General features: G+C 37.9%; 1 protein-coding gene across 3 annotated transcripts in view; it reads right to left on the bottom strand.

Moving 5' to 3' along the window:
* Positions 1-1,375: 1,375 nt before the first annotated feature.
* Positions 1,376-16,047, bottom strand: part of TFEC (transcription factor EC) — an 80,226-nt gene continuing 65,554 nt past the window's right edge. For all 3 annotated transcript variants that reach the window (XM_073000522.2, XM_073000523.2, XM_020789672.3), the window contains 2 exons: positions 13,624-13,771; positions 1,376-11,529 (listed from right to left, as the gene is read on the bottom strand). In XM_073000522.2, coding sequence (XP_072856623.2) covers positions 11,152-11,529; positions 13,624-13,771 — 526 coding nt within the window. In that variant the 3' untranslated portion in view covers positions 1,376-11,151. The remainder of the gene's footprint in view (positions 11,530-13,623; positions 13,772-16,047) is intronic.

Genomic DNA, 16,047 nt, shown 5'->3' with positions numbered 1-16,047 from the left:
AAGAGGCGTAGGAAGATTCCAGCTGTGCTTCACTTTTGAGTTTAGCCAATATCCTGTTGTTAATCTCAACAAGAGCACACCCATTGACTCAATGGGATTTAACATTCAGGAATTTATTCAATAGCTGAAATCCTATTGTGCAGTTTCGCAAAGGGCATGAGTTTCGAAAGCAAATTGATACAAGTTAAGAAATCTATATAAACACCTGTTGCATGGTGCAACAGATAATGCCTATGGAGATCATATTATGCAAATCATTACCCTCTTTTCTTGCCTTTTTTGATGAGATATATCTCTTTTTTGGTGACTTGCAATTACCCTAGACCAGGGGTGTCCAAACTTTCACCTTCCCTGGGCCACATTAGAAGATGAAAATTTGGTTTGGGCCGCACATACATTTGGTTTGGGCTGCATGGGGGGGGGCAGCCCTAGCTGTCCTCCGCAGCCCCGCTCCATGCACGCTTACTGGCAGCTGCGATCTCAGACAGCAGAGGCTGCCAGCTTCGACTCTGGCGGCTTTATGGGGCCGGGAGGGGGTCCACCTATTGATGGGGACGGCGCAATGCAGTCATGCAGCCCCCCTGTCCCCTCCCCTGCCACTCCTTCTTTCCTTCCCTCTCTCCCCCTCTATTGTTGTGACATGCCCCGGCCACATTCTGGCCACAAGTGCTGGCAGTGTAACTTGAAACTTATGAATTTCTTTAAAAATAAAAAAATTGCACTGGGCCGCATTACGAGCTGACCTGGGCTGCATGCGGCCCTCGGGCCGCGGATTGGACAGTCCAGCCCTCGACTATGTGGCCTAGCCACTATGCTTGCTTGTATTTAAAGATAAATAGACAAATGGCTAAACCTGCCAACTGCCTACATCTGCCCCTTCACTTTGAAACTGTGAATGAAAATTCAAAAGTGTAGAGATTCTTATTTGGTCCATCATGGATGATTACTGCTTCCATTTGGATACCTCCTGAATCTCTTTAAATCAGCCTAATTCAGTTCTGGATTCAGAATTTGTCCAGATTTAAAGTACACCATCAGTTAGTAGGCTTAATGGTATAAATAATTTCTAGGAACAAAAGATTCACATGAAACCCAATATCACCCATGTAAAACTTCAGTTGGCAGATATGATACACATATATAGTGACAACTTAAGTGTGTGTGAATGAGTTTGTGTGTGTGTGTGTGTGTGTGTGCATGCATGCGTGCATGCACACTCAAGTGTGTATTTGCTGAGCTCCTAAAATTCTAATAGCCTAATTGCTAAGCAGGAGATGCAATATGATGAATATAGTAGTATAGTACTTTAGCATCAAGAGGTTTCATGGCCAGCCTGACCCTCTAAAATGTTGAAATATAGGCATCTGACAGTTCTATGGGTAAATGCAGGAGAGTTGCTTAGTCTTTCAGGACTTTTTATGAACTTGCCATTTTTGAAATTGTGAATCAGTAGACACTCAAGAAATTAATATTACTCCAAGTGGCCCATTTGAAAGCTGACTTACCTTGGACCCAGAACTATAAAGCTAATCACCCCTCAGCTGGCAACATATTTGAAAAACTGAGTAAGGATGAAGACAGCCATTCTAGAAAGGATGGAAGTCATCATAAGAGCCACACTTTACTCTCAGATCCTAGCTAACAATCCCTGTGCACATCTTTAACCTACATTTGTATCTTCCCTAGTGGCTCAGTGCTTGGACTACCCAGGCAGATCTTGGGCTTTATTGAGGGCTTCACCCAATGGACCTACATTTTGTGGGGTCTGGAAGCTTGAACTGTTTTGCAACCACCAACAAGGTCTGGATAAAAACTGCAATCTTCTTCAATGGGGTTGTTCCACAACAGATCACCAAAAATTTTCAAAAAATGTGGTAATCCTGGGACCCTTCCAGGATTCAATACACTGAAATTTTAGCTTCACTAATTTCCTAGCGGTTCTGCCCTGGTTTCACCTGTCACCTGCCTTTTCCTTAGGTGACATCACTTCAGTCATTTCATTTCCATGTCCTCAGTTCCAATCACTGGACATCTTTGGTCAAAATTTTTTAAACCCCATGAATTCCAAATGAACACAAAAGACAGAGTTTGTTGTTCTGGCCCTGGGTGTCCAGTGGCTCTTCGCTGTGCCTGGTAGTCAACCTGGAATCACAGAAATAATCCTGATGATCATTTTTGCTCATGTGTCCAAGGGCTGCACATAACCCTACTGAATACCTGTAACGGGATGAAGACCATGGATTCAACCTCATCTCCTGTACATGTGTTAACAGAACCCCAGTGGGCTATCAGTACATCTTTTTATCCTCAAATATTACTCGTGTCCTCACCTCAGAGAACCCTGAGGCTAAATCAACCACAATATTAAGTAACCAATAGGGAAAGATCCTAATAATAGCCCATGTTGAAGCATAATTATTTAGGTTTGTTGTAAGAAAACATATGGCCATCTCCCACTCATTCTGCCATGACGCATAAGCATGAAACCACCACCACCTCAGAAAAAAGAGGAGTCCCTGCACACACACACACACACACACACACACAGAGAGAGAGAGAGAGAGAGAGAGAGAGAGAGAGAGAGAGAGAGAGAGAGAGAGTTTATGCTTTCAGGAAAAAGAAAAGCAGATAAAGCTGGGAGGTATTGCTGATTAATTTCCTAACACTTACCAGTAGATTCGTCTCTAGATTTTGGTGTCCACTGAGTTTTGCTGCCCTGGGTCAAAGTCCCAGTTACTCCATTTTGGCTACAGCCATTTCTGTGTCTGTGCTGCTCCTCAAAGCATCTATTGTCATCAGAAGAAAGTGAGGCTTTCAGTGACAGTCTTGTGAGCAAACTGGCTCAAAAAGATTAATCCATCTCTTATGAGGTTACCATACTGGCCGGCTGGATTTTGCTTGTTTGGGCCATCCCCTGTCCTAGATTCTCAGCTTTCATTTTTTAAAAAGAAGGAAGTCTCTAGCCGTTAAAGAAGCAAAGGCATAAGACAAAATATCCAGGTAAGGTTTGCAAAGATATTTCCTTAAAAAAAGGAGCTTGCAATTCCCAGGTATATGTTGCAGGGCATTCGCCCTTGTGGCCCCTGCTTATTTTACCCTCACAAAGGCTCATGTCATTTTCTCTTCCCGCTGCCACCACTTTGCTGCGTCCACCCAGCGCCCCTGTTTAATCTCCCTTAAATATATCATCCCTCTGGATGCATTTCCACTTTACACACTGCCACGAAGTATTATTCAGCTAATACCAATTATGTATTTCAGACACGTGTGCTGCCAAGTATAACAGGTTCATTGAACTTTTGAGTTGGAGAATCAGAGGTTTAAATTACAGATGTTCTTTTATTGTCATATAAATCACAATGGGTAAATCACAGATGTTCTGTATTCATTAAATAGGATTTGTTTATGCATTGGTTTGATGGTACCTTTATTCAGAACAACAATATACCGTTGCTAATTATCCATTCTCTATTACTTATAGCTCTTTCTCTCTTCTCTTTATCATTCCAACTGTTCGATCTACGTATGTATTAACCTTCTCAGTTCCCTCGCCTAACTCTCCCTTTCCAAATCACTATCTATCTTTTCCTTCTCTCTTAACTCCTAACTGTCATCTTCCTTCTCTCTCTAACTCTTAACTGTCAATTTTTTCTCCACTGTCTCCTTTTTACCCCACCCCTCCTGCCCTATCATTGGCTCCTCCCTTTGGAGCTTTCATGATGGACAGACAGGAGGGACCTCATGTGTTGGCATGACATCATGTGTTGGCATAACAATCTTATTCTACCCTGTTTGCAGACAAATGAAGTTTGCTTCAAAGAATAATCTGCAAGCATAGAAAGTAGTGAAGCACTAGGAATAAATGGGGGGGGGAGTGGGCATAGTCCAAAAAATGACCTCCAATGCAGCCCACAGCAGCAAGCCAAAAAAAGAGAGCAGCTATTGGGTGTAGGGTAATAGGATTCCTGTTTTGAAAAAGTGGGTGCAAAATATGGAAGGATATTTTTAAGCAGTGGAGAAACATTTCTGCCACACTGGATAAATATACCTTTCAAAGCAGCACGCTTTGAAAGGTATATATTTCTTACACAAATAAGCACCTTTTCATTTTTTCAGAGAAATAGCTGTAATAGTCCCTGTGGCGTTCGCCCAGGACATGAATATTCATGTGCTATTAGCATAGACCAATGGGAGTGCTGGAGGGGCAGAGTCATGAGGTATAAGAGACACATCAGCATCAGGAGGAGTTGAGATAAGATTTAGATAGGGTTTTGAGATGGAGAATTAGAAAGTTAGAAAGTTGAGAGAGTTTTGGAGTTTGGGCAGGAGAACGGTGGTTGAGGGTGGATAAAGAAGAATGTTTGTTTAAGAGTTAACAACATTGTTTATTCTGTCAACACCTGTATCAATAAATAATTTCAATTTGGTTCTTTTAAAATGACATATGTCTAGACATCTATTATTAATAATAGGTATTGCTGATGAAAACAATTGGTGGCAGCTGAGGGGCGTGTAGCGTGAGCTCCTAGTTTGGTGAAATCATCAGGGGCCACATGGAATCACGACAGTCCTTTGTAGCAAAAGCAGCCAAGAGTCTTGCATTATAAACACTGATAACTTTTATTTGTCATAAACCTTCCTGGACCGTAGCTCACTTTTATCAGATATATGGAGCATAGCCTCATTTATTATATACTATTTTGTTGGGACAGAATCATTAGTGTGATGACAGGGCATGGAAATACAAATCGTACAAACAGTTATCATTACCTTAAATGTGGTCACTAGCAAATCATAGCTGTTAGCCCAGATATCATAGCATAGATGAGCTGATTAATGTACTGTGATGAAACATCAAATCAGAAGGTTAAACTAGGGTGTTTTTGCATAATAAAATATTTAATCTGCATCTCTGAAGGAAATTCCATTTATATTTCAGCTTGTGATTCCTGTAGTTTGACCTCACTTTACTATACCCCTTTCCCCATGAAAATTAGATTTTGGCATGGTACTTTTGGGGAATTCATTATAACCGCACAGTAGTGCAGCTACATTATTGTGCAGCAGAGCAAATCAAATATTCTACAAGGTCATTCTAAAAGTGGCGGCAGGCCAAATAAAGTATTATAAATTTAAAACTGGACTTCAGATCAGCACCAAATTTGGCACAGTTATAGTGGACAGTCTGCTTCTGCACCATGCCAAATTTGGAGAAGTTTAGGCAAAGTTATGATTTTTAAGCAAGTAAAATTTTTTTAACTCCATGCAGAAACAAGCAGCCATAACCACTCTCAGATTTAAAACAGATCAAATAAACTGAAAAGACTGATTTTGCTTATCTTGAAAGAGAACAGTTGGTCCTACCTAGGTTTTTTAATCTTTTATTTTGAAGGAATCCAGGCTGCAGGGGCTGAAATATTGATTTTCAAAAAAGTCCATTCACAAAGGTAAAATAGTGACCTTATTATAAACTCAGGATGTGTAGGACAAGCTTAACAGCAAGAGTGTTACAAAGTAGATATATTGATGTAGCTTCGTGGCCCAGAAAGGGACATAGTTGGAGGTAATGAAAGGTCACAGAAAGAGAGTCAGAAGACAGATTTTCTTTGAAGAGTCAAAAAAAGAGGCTTGCCTTAAAGAAAGTAATGGTGGTGGCGTCGTCCAAAAAAGAGGACATTTTGACATGTATCTCTAGGACATTAGCATACAGTTTTGCAAGGCATATATTTCTGCATTACAAAAGCAGAGAGCAATTGTGTTTGTCCCAACCCTGAGTGCTTTCAGTAAGGATTTTATCAGGATTTCTGACATAAGTCTTCAAATGGTGCCAAGAATGAAACATACCAGTTTTAAAAAATGCAATTTGATTTGAATAGTATATAGAATTGCACATTTTTCAAATTAGGCTGTCCAGATTTGGCAACATGATATCTGTCATTCCAAATTCAGTCCTTTGGTCCTATTAAATGAGACAGGATGAGATGTTAAAATTATCCTTGTATGGATTTGGAAACTTAGCTGACCTTAGTTTTATGTATGGTTGTGGTGTCTGTTTAGGAATCGTTTGCAGTGGGTGCTCTGGATAACAGGACATTCAGTACTTGAATTAATAATGTTTGCTGAATAAAATATCCCCCTTAAATTTCTGACATAAATTAATATCTTTATATTATCTTAATAATGACACACCGATGTCACATACGACCTCAATAAGAGCAATTGTCATTTTTAATGAAATCTGGAGGGAAAATCTAGTTCTTGAGTGATGTGAAGAATGTCCCTCTCTCACACTGTATATGCGCTCCCCATGAATCCTTAATGTTCTCTATACATTTGTTTTTCTGTGCTCTTTCTCTTCCCAACCTAGCCTCTTATTCAATTATAATGCTCAAATGAGTCACATGCAATTTTTCCAGTCCACTTTTCCTAGCTCTTGAAACTTTTTAACAAAATGTTAGCATTTGCAGGCACCAGATGTTTTGACATAAGGAGAGACAATATGCAAATTTTAATCCATGCCAGGAACAATAGCCTGCAGGCACCTTTTTCTTATTACATGAATCATATACTTAACCACAATGTGGTGGCTTGTATCAGAATCCCCGCCATCCTGAGCATTCTGCACTTGTCTTGTAGTTGCCAATTAACGAAACTGACATATATTTAAGTTGATGGGTACTAGTGATTCAACCACTACTGGTTGGCACAGAAGCATTCCTGATTAGATTTGTGGGCCTCACACTGATTATCACCAAAACTTCCCAGGTTCCTCCCTAATCAACATTGAATCAACATTGTCATTGTCAATACAAATGATGCTGACATCAAATTTCATTGAAAGATTTCTATTAATGTCACTATTTCTAATCAAACAGGCACCATACCACATTTTCTTAATTTCTATATTATAATTCAGTTTCCTCGTGGTAGTTAACCTTTGAGGAACCAATTCTGTAACCTTTGAGGAACCAATTCTGTTGTGTCTGCTGGTTATTCTTTGGCTTCAAACATACTAATAATCTGTAGATTTTGATCCCAAGTATGCTACCATGTGCAGAACTTAGATCTCCTTTTCTAATTCACCAAATTCTAAATTTTGTGCAACAGTGCCAATGAATATCTACTGTTTGAAACATACACATTAGAAGAGTTATAATTAAATAATTCCAAAGCAAATAAATCTGATATATAACTAATGGTCTTTTTTAAAAAAGTATTTTTTAAAAAAAGATGCACCCAAGCTCAAAGTTATTGTTAAATTATTTCCTATGTCATTATTGCTCACTATTCCATTATATACATAAACATACATTGTACTAGGAATGTCAGTGCTAATGCTCAAATTCTTACTGAAATCCATTAGACACAGGCATCTTCGGAACACTCAAAATGTTGCCCAATTATCAGCTTTCTAAAATGTTTTACATCCTGAAGTACAATATGCGGTTTATCCTAGATTGTCTGGGGACATCTAGTACAGTACATTGAAAAGATTTTGTGGAGCTTCTTCGCAAATTAACTGATACCATCTTGCCTACTGGCATTTATGCAACATTTTGAAAATGTTTCTCATAAATCAAAGCCTTAAACAGGAGGAACAAACAGAAGGAAAAAGATGGCATGTTATATGTACAGTATAATGGCTGAATACTGGATTACAACGTCTTCTAATGGATTCAATGTGTAACTGTTGCTCAGCTTTGCTTGTCCTAAGTATTCCCCTTATTTGGGCTTAGCTAGTGTTATTGTATTTTTTGTACCAGAGAAGATGGCCAGTGTCAATCTAAACAAAGCAACTCCATACAGTCTGCACAAATACCTATTTTAGTTTCCAGTTGATAACGGTATACCTATTATAATAAGGGGGAAAACCGAGCTCATATTAAAAAGTATTTTAATAATAATTGCATACAAGGATGTAGTAAAGCATATTTTGTTGTACCGAGTTACTTAGAAAACAATGATTATATTAACAGTGGAAAAACAGCAATCACTATAAAAATGATTCTACTGTCTCACAATAGCAATGCAAATGCTTTAACTGATCTAAAAAGACTTAACATAATTATAAATTACAATAATTTTACACCCTCCATTTTATATACAGTCCTATAACAGTCAAGTGTATTATAATAACAATGTTCTTATTAAGATTAACTGCCTGAATTATTCATCTTTTAAACTATAAAGCAAAAACATTCTTTTTTAAAAAAACAAATTCACTTATTTAGAACTTCATATCTACATTGTAGGCCAGAAAATATTTTAGCATTTGATTGCTTTTTAAAAAAGAAATGGGTCTGATTGCTATCTATGTCCATTTCATAAATTAAACAGGACAGCCATATTTCCATTCTCTCACACACACTTTTAATAACAGTGTATTTACTGTTTCATGTGTACTGGAGGAGTAAGATGAGTCTGTTATATCTGTTACGAGAGGAAATGGCAGAAAATATCCATTTCTCCTGCTCCAATGAATATTCCAGTGAAATGTTCCTACACCCTCTACCATATGAAGAGCCCATACTTATTACTAAGACTTGATTAAAGCTGCATTGGAAGCCTTTTGATCATATTTCCCATAAACTGCACTGGTAGCAGCCTCTCAAATATTAATCCAGTCTATCTTCCTTTCTTGTTCCTGGAAATGTTGCATGAACTAAGATGGAAAGCTCCATCTCCTTTCTATAAAGAGCTCAATATGAGATCTCCTAGGGCTTGAGCTTCCTAGGTGCTGAGTCTCAGTGAAATAATAAAAAGGCACAAGTCTTGCAGCCAAAGGCACAACGCAGGTATTTAACACAATTTGCACAGCAATTATTACTGAGATTGGTGCAAATCACGCTGGAATGCTGCTTATTGCAACAAGTCAGAGAATTTTCTTGCTAGCTTTTCACAACTGAGTTACATTTAAAAAAATGCAAGTGAACACGGGAAACTGGAATGCATGTATGTTTTGTCTGTTTTGTGGAGGTGTGAGATAAATCGGGATCTCCTAAAAACAAGAGAGTTCAGAGAACTCACCCAGTACCTTGGTCCTTTGAAAGAGAAAATTGTGTAGTCTATCCATATTCGATTTATCTCGTATAAGGACTTACCTCTTGTCTTTGTAAAAATAACATGATCCAGATTTTTGTGCAACACTATTTGGAAACAGCTTTCTAAAGTTTTCTGTGATCCAGGTTGGGCACAATGAATAATAATAATATTTATTTATATTGCACTCTACACCAGAGTGCATTCCAATAAAATCAAAGAATGCAGCTTATTTCTTATTGTTGTATGCCAGCATTTCATACAGAATTATTCAGTTTGTTTACTTCAAGAGCCCACATTACAGGATTGCACTAGATGAAAAAATGATGTAACTCATGCACTCTCACTGCTAAACCTCTATTGCCTCATCCATCTACATGCTTTCTGAAAGTCCATTGCACTGTATCACTATCATAAAACATATAGGTAGTTATACTAATAGTCCACTGTGATAATAAGGTCAACTGGCTTCAGTATTTGGATAGTAAATCTAGACGAATGAAGTCTCAGCAGGAAGTTTGATTTTGTCATCTAAAAATGTACATCCCACCCCTTCATCCAGGTTTTTTTTTCAGTATAGGGATAGCAAAAATATGTTGTACCATTCAAAAGACTTGGGCTACAGTTTAGCAAAGTCAATAAGATATAGATCTTACATTTCATTTAGCTGCAATTGTCATAGCTAGAAATGAAAGATTAATCACTGCTGCCTCCAATGAGGAGGATGAAGGGCTTTTGAACTCCTGCTTTTTGTACCATTTCAATATACACAGTGTGTAACATTGCAAGTGCAAGGACTCTGTATTGTGTTGCTTTGTTCTCCTTGACCCCCAAAACCATCTTTCTTTCTTTCCTTGCACTAAACTATTTGGAATATCCAAGTAACGGATTTTTAAAACAGCATTCTCTGCCTTATAATTTATAATAATCCAATGAATATTCACAATACATTCTACAAACATCTGCTGTCTGCTTTACAGGCAAGCAACGTACTTTGCATCTATGTGCCCATCACAGAAACATATAAAAGAATATTGCCAGTTTTGCAGTGTTTCAGAAAAAAAACTACATCTGTTCATATGCTTTTAAAAAGCCTGAGATGATCAGGATAATCTGCAAGTTTAGGGGGACTTTCTCCCATCACTTATGCCATCAAATCCCCATCACTCTCCCATCTTATAACTTTCCATACTGTATGAGTCTTTCTTCAGGAACTGTACTTCTAAAATGCCCATTCTGAAAAACTACAATTTACCTCAGAACAGTGCTATACAGTGAAACAGTCAGAGCTTGGAAGAGTTAGCACTACAACTCCCAGAATTTCCCAGCCACTGTGGCCACTAGATGTTAAAGCCCAAGAGAGGATTTTGGAAGCCATAGCCCAAAAAATAGGTTTCCTATACTTTAAAAATAGTGTTGTCACCCCAGGGGCATAATGTGTGGGAATGGGTGCCATTCTTACACAGTGATCAGGAATAGAAACGAGGAGGGAGTAAGATACCTTTGTTAGACCCCTATAAAAAAAAAAACAAGGCAAACAGCAGACAGCTAGCTTTTGATGATAATTCATCTTCCTCTGGCTGTGCACCAAGATTCTGTGGGTAGTTCAGAAAATTATATATTAGAGTCCCAAAGTTTCATAACTGTTGTTCAGAACAGGTTAGCTTCTTAAGATGAGTTCAGATTCAGTCTGCTATCAGTTTTCAGGGAGACATGGTAGGTCTGGCTCCTCATGTTAAAAACCATAATTCTGCAAGGAAACCTGCCTTTAGGGACAATTGCCCTTGCTTGCTTGCTTGCTTTTACAACTGCCCAGATCACTGGCTGGGGAATTTAGTAATCCAAAAAATGTAAATTTCCCAAGCTTTCCTTTAGCACTGCTAGTGAACAGACGAGATCCAGTTTCAACATCGGCTGTGAAGTTTAGATATGATGACTTCCAAGTCATGGCATACTTCTCTTCCTATTGTTCAGTTTTCTGCAGCAGATTCCTGCCTCTATATTTCACATTCCAAAACAGGTTCTAATGACAACAATACTAACTTTTTACAGCACCACTGAAGTACAAGCAAAATGAACAAGAACACTGTAACTATGGAGTCTTTTTCCATGTTATACATCATCGCCATCATCTGAACTAAAGCTGCTTCTTCGACTGCTCCCTTTGGACATGGCCGGAGATACAGAAGATAAGAGTGGATCTGTCCCAAAGGGTGATATTGTATCATCCAGTAAGATTTCGTCCAACCGCTGTTCTTTTAAAGCAGCACTAAATGACAGATCTGTGAAGTGTGAGAGGGGATCAGAAAAAGCTGCAGATCTGTCACTGAGGTCAGAGTGCTGTTGCTGGACCACCGAAAGATGTTGTGCATAATCTACCGAATTATCTTCTTGATATGCCTGTTGTTTCATGACATGGGATGCTAAATCTACAGCACTGATAGAAGACATGATTGGTAAGCCATGGGCTCGTGCTTGAATTTCTAGTTCCTGTGGTTGGAGAGAAGAATATTTAGAGATTCACTTCAAAAGAATAATCATGGACATAGGTCAATGACATATGTGAAGCCCAAAATTTACAACTCACCTGTTAAAAAGTTAATTCCTTTTTAATTTATTCCTTTTCCAGTAATGAAGCTATAACTAGGGCACATTAAAGTTGTAACAACATGAGAACTTCATGTCTTCATGGCGTAACTAAACTCTAGCTTTTTATGCTACTGGCTTTTGTTGTACCTTGAATTTTTTTGAAGCAACTAGTCAGAAACATACTTCTAGAATTTTATAAGAATAACTAACATCCTGCTTTGAGGTACACCTTAAACCATAACTGTGGCTATTATTTAAAAATAAATGTACAAGCAATGAGAAACTCTACATATGATGCAGTTCTGAAACTGGAACATATTAATGCTGTTACTGTTGTACATGCAGTAAGTTAGAACCGACTTATAGTGACCCATGAGGGTTTTTAAGGTAAGTGAGATATTTAAGGAGAGATTTGGCCAGTTCCACCCTCCCAGTCAGTTTCCATGGCTGAGTGGAGATTCAAGTCCTAGTCCATTGTTCTATTGACTATATCATTACTGACCATGTGATTTTTTTAAAAAAATACACAATAACAGCATTCGGATATAATGAGAAAATATGGTTCCTCATTACATGAATGTCCCTAGAGAAGTTTTAGGCTTGTTAGCTTCCCACACCTATTGCACTAGTTGAATTACGCAACAGAATACTGGCCATTGTATATTATACTCAGATCACACACCTTTAGACCTTATTTGAATGGCAGACTTCAGTATAATCCTATGTGTATTTGCCTGTAAATAATTCCTAATGAATTCAATGCAGCTGCATTATGTGTAGAGAGGAGAAGAGAAGAAATTTTTGCCAAACTCTCATTTAAAGCAAGTTGTCTCAGTGCAGCGAGAAAGCCTGCTGAGGATTCAGAAGCCCCAGTGAGAGATCTTGATATGAAAGCAATATACCAAGTACTGTCTCGGTTGTGCTTCAGGCAATTTGCACAAAGTATGTCCACGTCTTCTTCCTTTTCGGTTTAGCAAACCCAAAGCAAGTACAAAAGGACAAATACCCACACAATGCAATTGAGGATGGATCAGGATACGGTTTACATATCTATATCTGATCTCTTTGTACTTTGAATAACAATTTAGCTAATCTGGGATGCCTAATTATAATATCCCAGATTGATCCAATCCAAGCAATGGATTCACTCACTAAAGGAAGTCACAACCTTGAGTTTGCAAAAGCTGAGCAGGACTGTTAATAACTGGACTTTTTGGAGGTCTGTAATTCATAAGGCTGGCAGAAGTCAGAAGTGACTTGATGGCATATTGATAATCCAAGGTAAGCAAATAATTTCCCATTTGTAAGGGTTATGTATATGATTCAGCCAAAATTATTCCATTCAGAATCATATTGAGTTTAATGGGAAAGTTAAGCATACACTTAATCTCTCCCATTGTAATCAGCAGCACTCCAAAACTCTTAACTGTGAATGGATTGTGCTTTGCATTAAGTACTTGAAAAGTGATGAGAAAAATTCTGCCGGCATTTCTGCTCGCTAATCATCTACCAAAATTCAGGAATGCTATCTAGAAGCAGACCAGATACCTTACCCAATTAAGTATGTTGTAAATCATGTGCTGAGCAATAGAAAGTCACTGGAAGATGATGCGCAACTTAATTTAATGTGGCACCTTGTACCCCAAGGTAATACAATGTCATGGACATTTTTCAAAGTATAAAACTGGCACACTGGAGTCTTGTGCCTTCAAATACTACTTTAAACAAACAAATGAAATCCTCATTCTCACACACAATCTGGGTTTAATATAGGTAGAAGATATACCCAATCTCAATATTATTTGTTTCTGAAATATGTTTTCTTACAGAATGCATAACTTTCCTGCAAAATTAAAGCTCTTGGATCACAAGGCATATAAATTTGTAGCATTGCTTCCCAAAACGTATTTAGAATAAAACATGAAATTGGATAAACTGTGAGGAGAATTGGGGGGCGGGGAGCTTGGATCTGAGCAGATACATTCCTGTACAAACCTGAATTCGAAGCAAAAGTCGCTGGTTAGCCTGCTCTAATTTCTTCTGTCTGTGTTCTAATTCTCGGCCTCTTTGTTGTTCTTTTTGTAACCACTTGATATACTCCACTGATGCTTTTAAAATAGTTCCTTTGTTCCAGCGCATATCACTGTAGAAAGTAGAGATAACCTTTTCACAATTCTGCATGTCAGCAAAATTCATAAGAACGTACAAAATCTTTTACATTAATATGAAATAATGATTTACATGACCATTATTCACTCTTAGATATTATTGCTTCTGAATGGAAATTTTAATAGAATAGTTAAGAAGCCCTTATATAGTAAAATTAATCCCAGAATGAAAATAAGTGTCAAAAGAAAGTAATAAAGTGACTTTTTTTTTGGTGGGAGAGCTCAATGCAATATCATGATTCTACCATTACAGTTTTTATATTTTTAGTGAAAATTGCTTTCATTATTAACTCTAAGCGTCAAATCTATGTGCAGTATTTCTGCATTCAAGAATGAGGAGACAAACGTTACTGAGAATTTAAGCCTAAATTTCTGAAGATTGCTTCAACTATACTACTCTTATTTACCTCATTTTCTCATAAGGATAGTTTTATGTTTATTTAACTAAAAAGTCTCACTAAAGTTTGATTCTCTCTGATGAAACATATAAAACCACAGTTTAGAGACTGTTCCATGTCATCTTACTAAATCTATAATTATTACAAATTAGGGGAAATTTCTCCTTGACATATTATTACTGCACCAAAAGTGAAGCAGTGAGCTTGTATAGGCAGAGCAAATTAACATTCTATAAAGCAATTCTAAAAATGGGGGCAACAAAAAATATATAACTTTTAAATTGGGCTTCAGATCAGAACTGAATTTGTCACAGTTATAGCAGACAGTCTTGCGAAGTTTGAGAAAGCGTTTTCAAGTTACAATTAAAAATAATGATAAATTTGTTTTATCCCCCCTATTCAGAAACAGATGGCCCTAAATATCCTCAGATTTAAAACAGATGACATAAATTGAAAGGACCAATCTTGCTTATCTTGAAAGAGAACAGTTGGCCCCACCCACTTTTTCAAATTTGGAAATAACTCAGGCTGCAGTGGCTGAAGTATTTATCATCAAACAAAGGTGTTTCAAAAGAGAAAAACAGCTATTTTGTCATAAGTCTGATCATGTGTGATACAGGCTTGCCAGCAGGAGCGAAATGAAACATTGAATATATCTGTAGGTAAGGAAGGAGATGTTTAGTGGGAAAGGTCACAGAAACAGAGTGAAAAGGCAGGTTTTCTTTAAAGAGTTGTTTTAAAGCAGTGGTCTCCAACCTTGGGCCTCCAGGTGCTATTGGATTTCAAGTCCCAGAAATCCTGGACAGCAGAGGTGGTGGTGAAGGCTTCTGGGAGTTGTAGTCCAAGAACATCTGGAGGCCCAAGGTTGGGGACCACTGTTTTAAAGGATAGGTTTGGGGTGACAGTCCTCTAGAAATAGGATATTTTTCCAAGTATCTTCAGCAAATGTTCTATTCGCATTTCTGAGACAAAACAGTCTCCTCTCACAATAGGAAATTACCTCCATGTGAGGAGAAATCTGAATTCATGACCCTGTTAATCAGGACACAATTAACTGACTCTTAGACCATGTCTACACTGTTGAATTAAATCAGGAGCTGGTGTGGTTTTTAGAAATCAGTTTAATGCCATGTGGTTTTTGTGTCAGAGTGCATATCCACAGGGAACAACTTTTAGTCTGATGGTAAGCTATATGATACATTGGCACTTCTGTGTCCTCAGTCCCCATTTTTCCTATTTTTGCCCTGTGCTGGGAACTTGTTCACCCTGTTCTCAAGGTGGAGCCTGTCTGCCTTGAGGCAGCTGATGCCAGACTCAGCAGCTTTTATTCAGCAAAACCACTATCAGCAGCCTGCAGCACATCCCACAATTACTCTAAGAGTTATTTCCTCTGGCCTCTACCCTTGAAGAATTATCATACATGGTAAACTGTGTTTATATATAGCTCTTAGAGTATATATATAACTGCCATAGTGCTAGATCAATGCAGCATTAAAATAGAAACACATAGGCGAAAAAGGAAGCGTTTAGACTGCAATCCAGAATCCACTGTACTTGGTAATCCATTGTACGATTTACTCTTACACAGGTACTTGATCAGACATGCTAAATGAAGTAAAATAAAGCATAACCGGACCTTATTCAAAATAAATGACCCCAAAGCGGGTGTTTAAAAAACCCACTTCCTTGTTGAAAAAAATGTGCGCTTAGCTGTATGTTATGTAGTTGGAGATTATTATTTAATTTTAAACATACTAAACAAAATGAAAAAAAGTATTTCAACATGCAGTCATGTCCTTGGCTAACTTTTAAACTTTTTAACTCCTTCGTGGCCAAACAGGCTTATCGGAATC

This window comes from Pogona vitticeps, chromosome 5 (genome assembly GCF_051106095.1).
Source record: "Pogona vitticeps strain Pit_001003342236 chromosome 5, PviZW2.1, whole genome shotgun sequence".
NCBI lineage: Eukaryota > Metazoa > Chordata > Lepidosauria > Squamata > Agamidae > Pogona > Pogona vitticeps.
The sequence above is the reverse complement of the archived record's forward strand: the minus strand, read 5'-3'. Positions and strand labels throughout refer to the sequence as shown.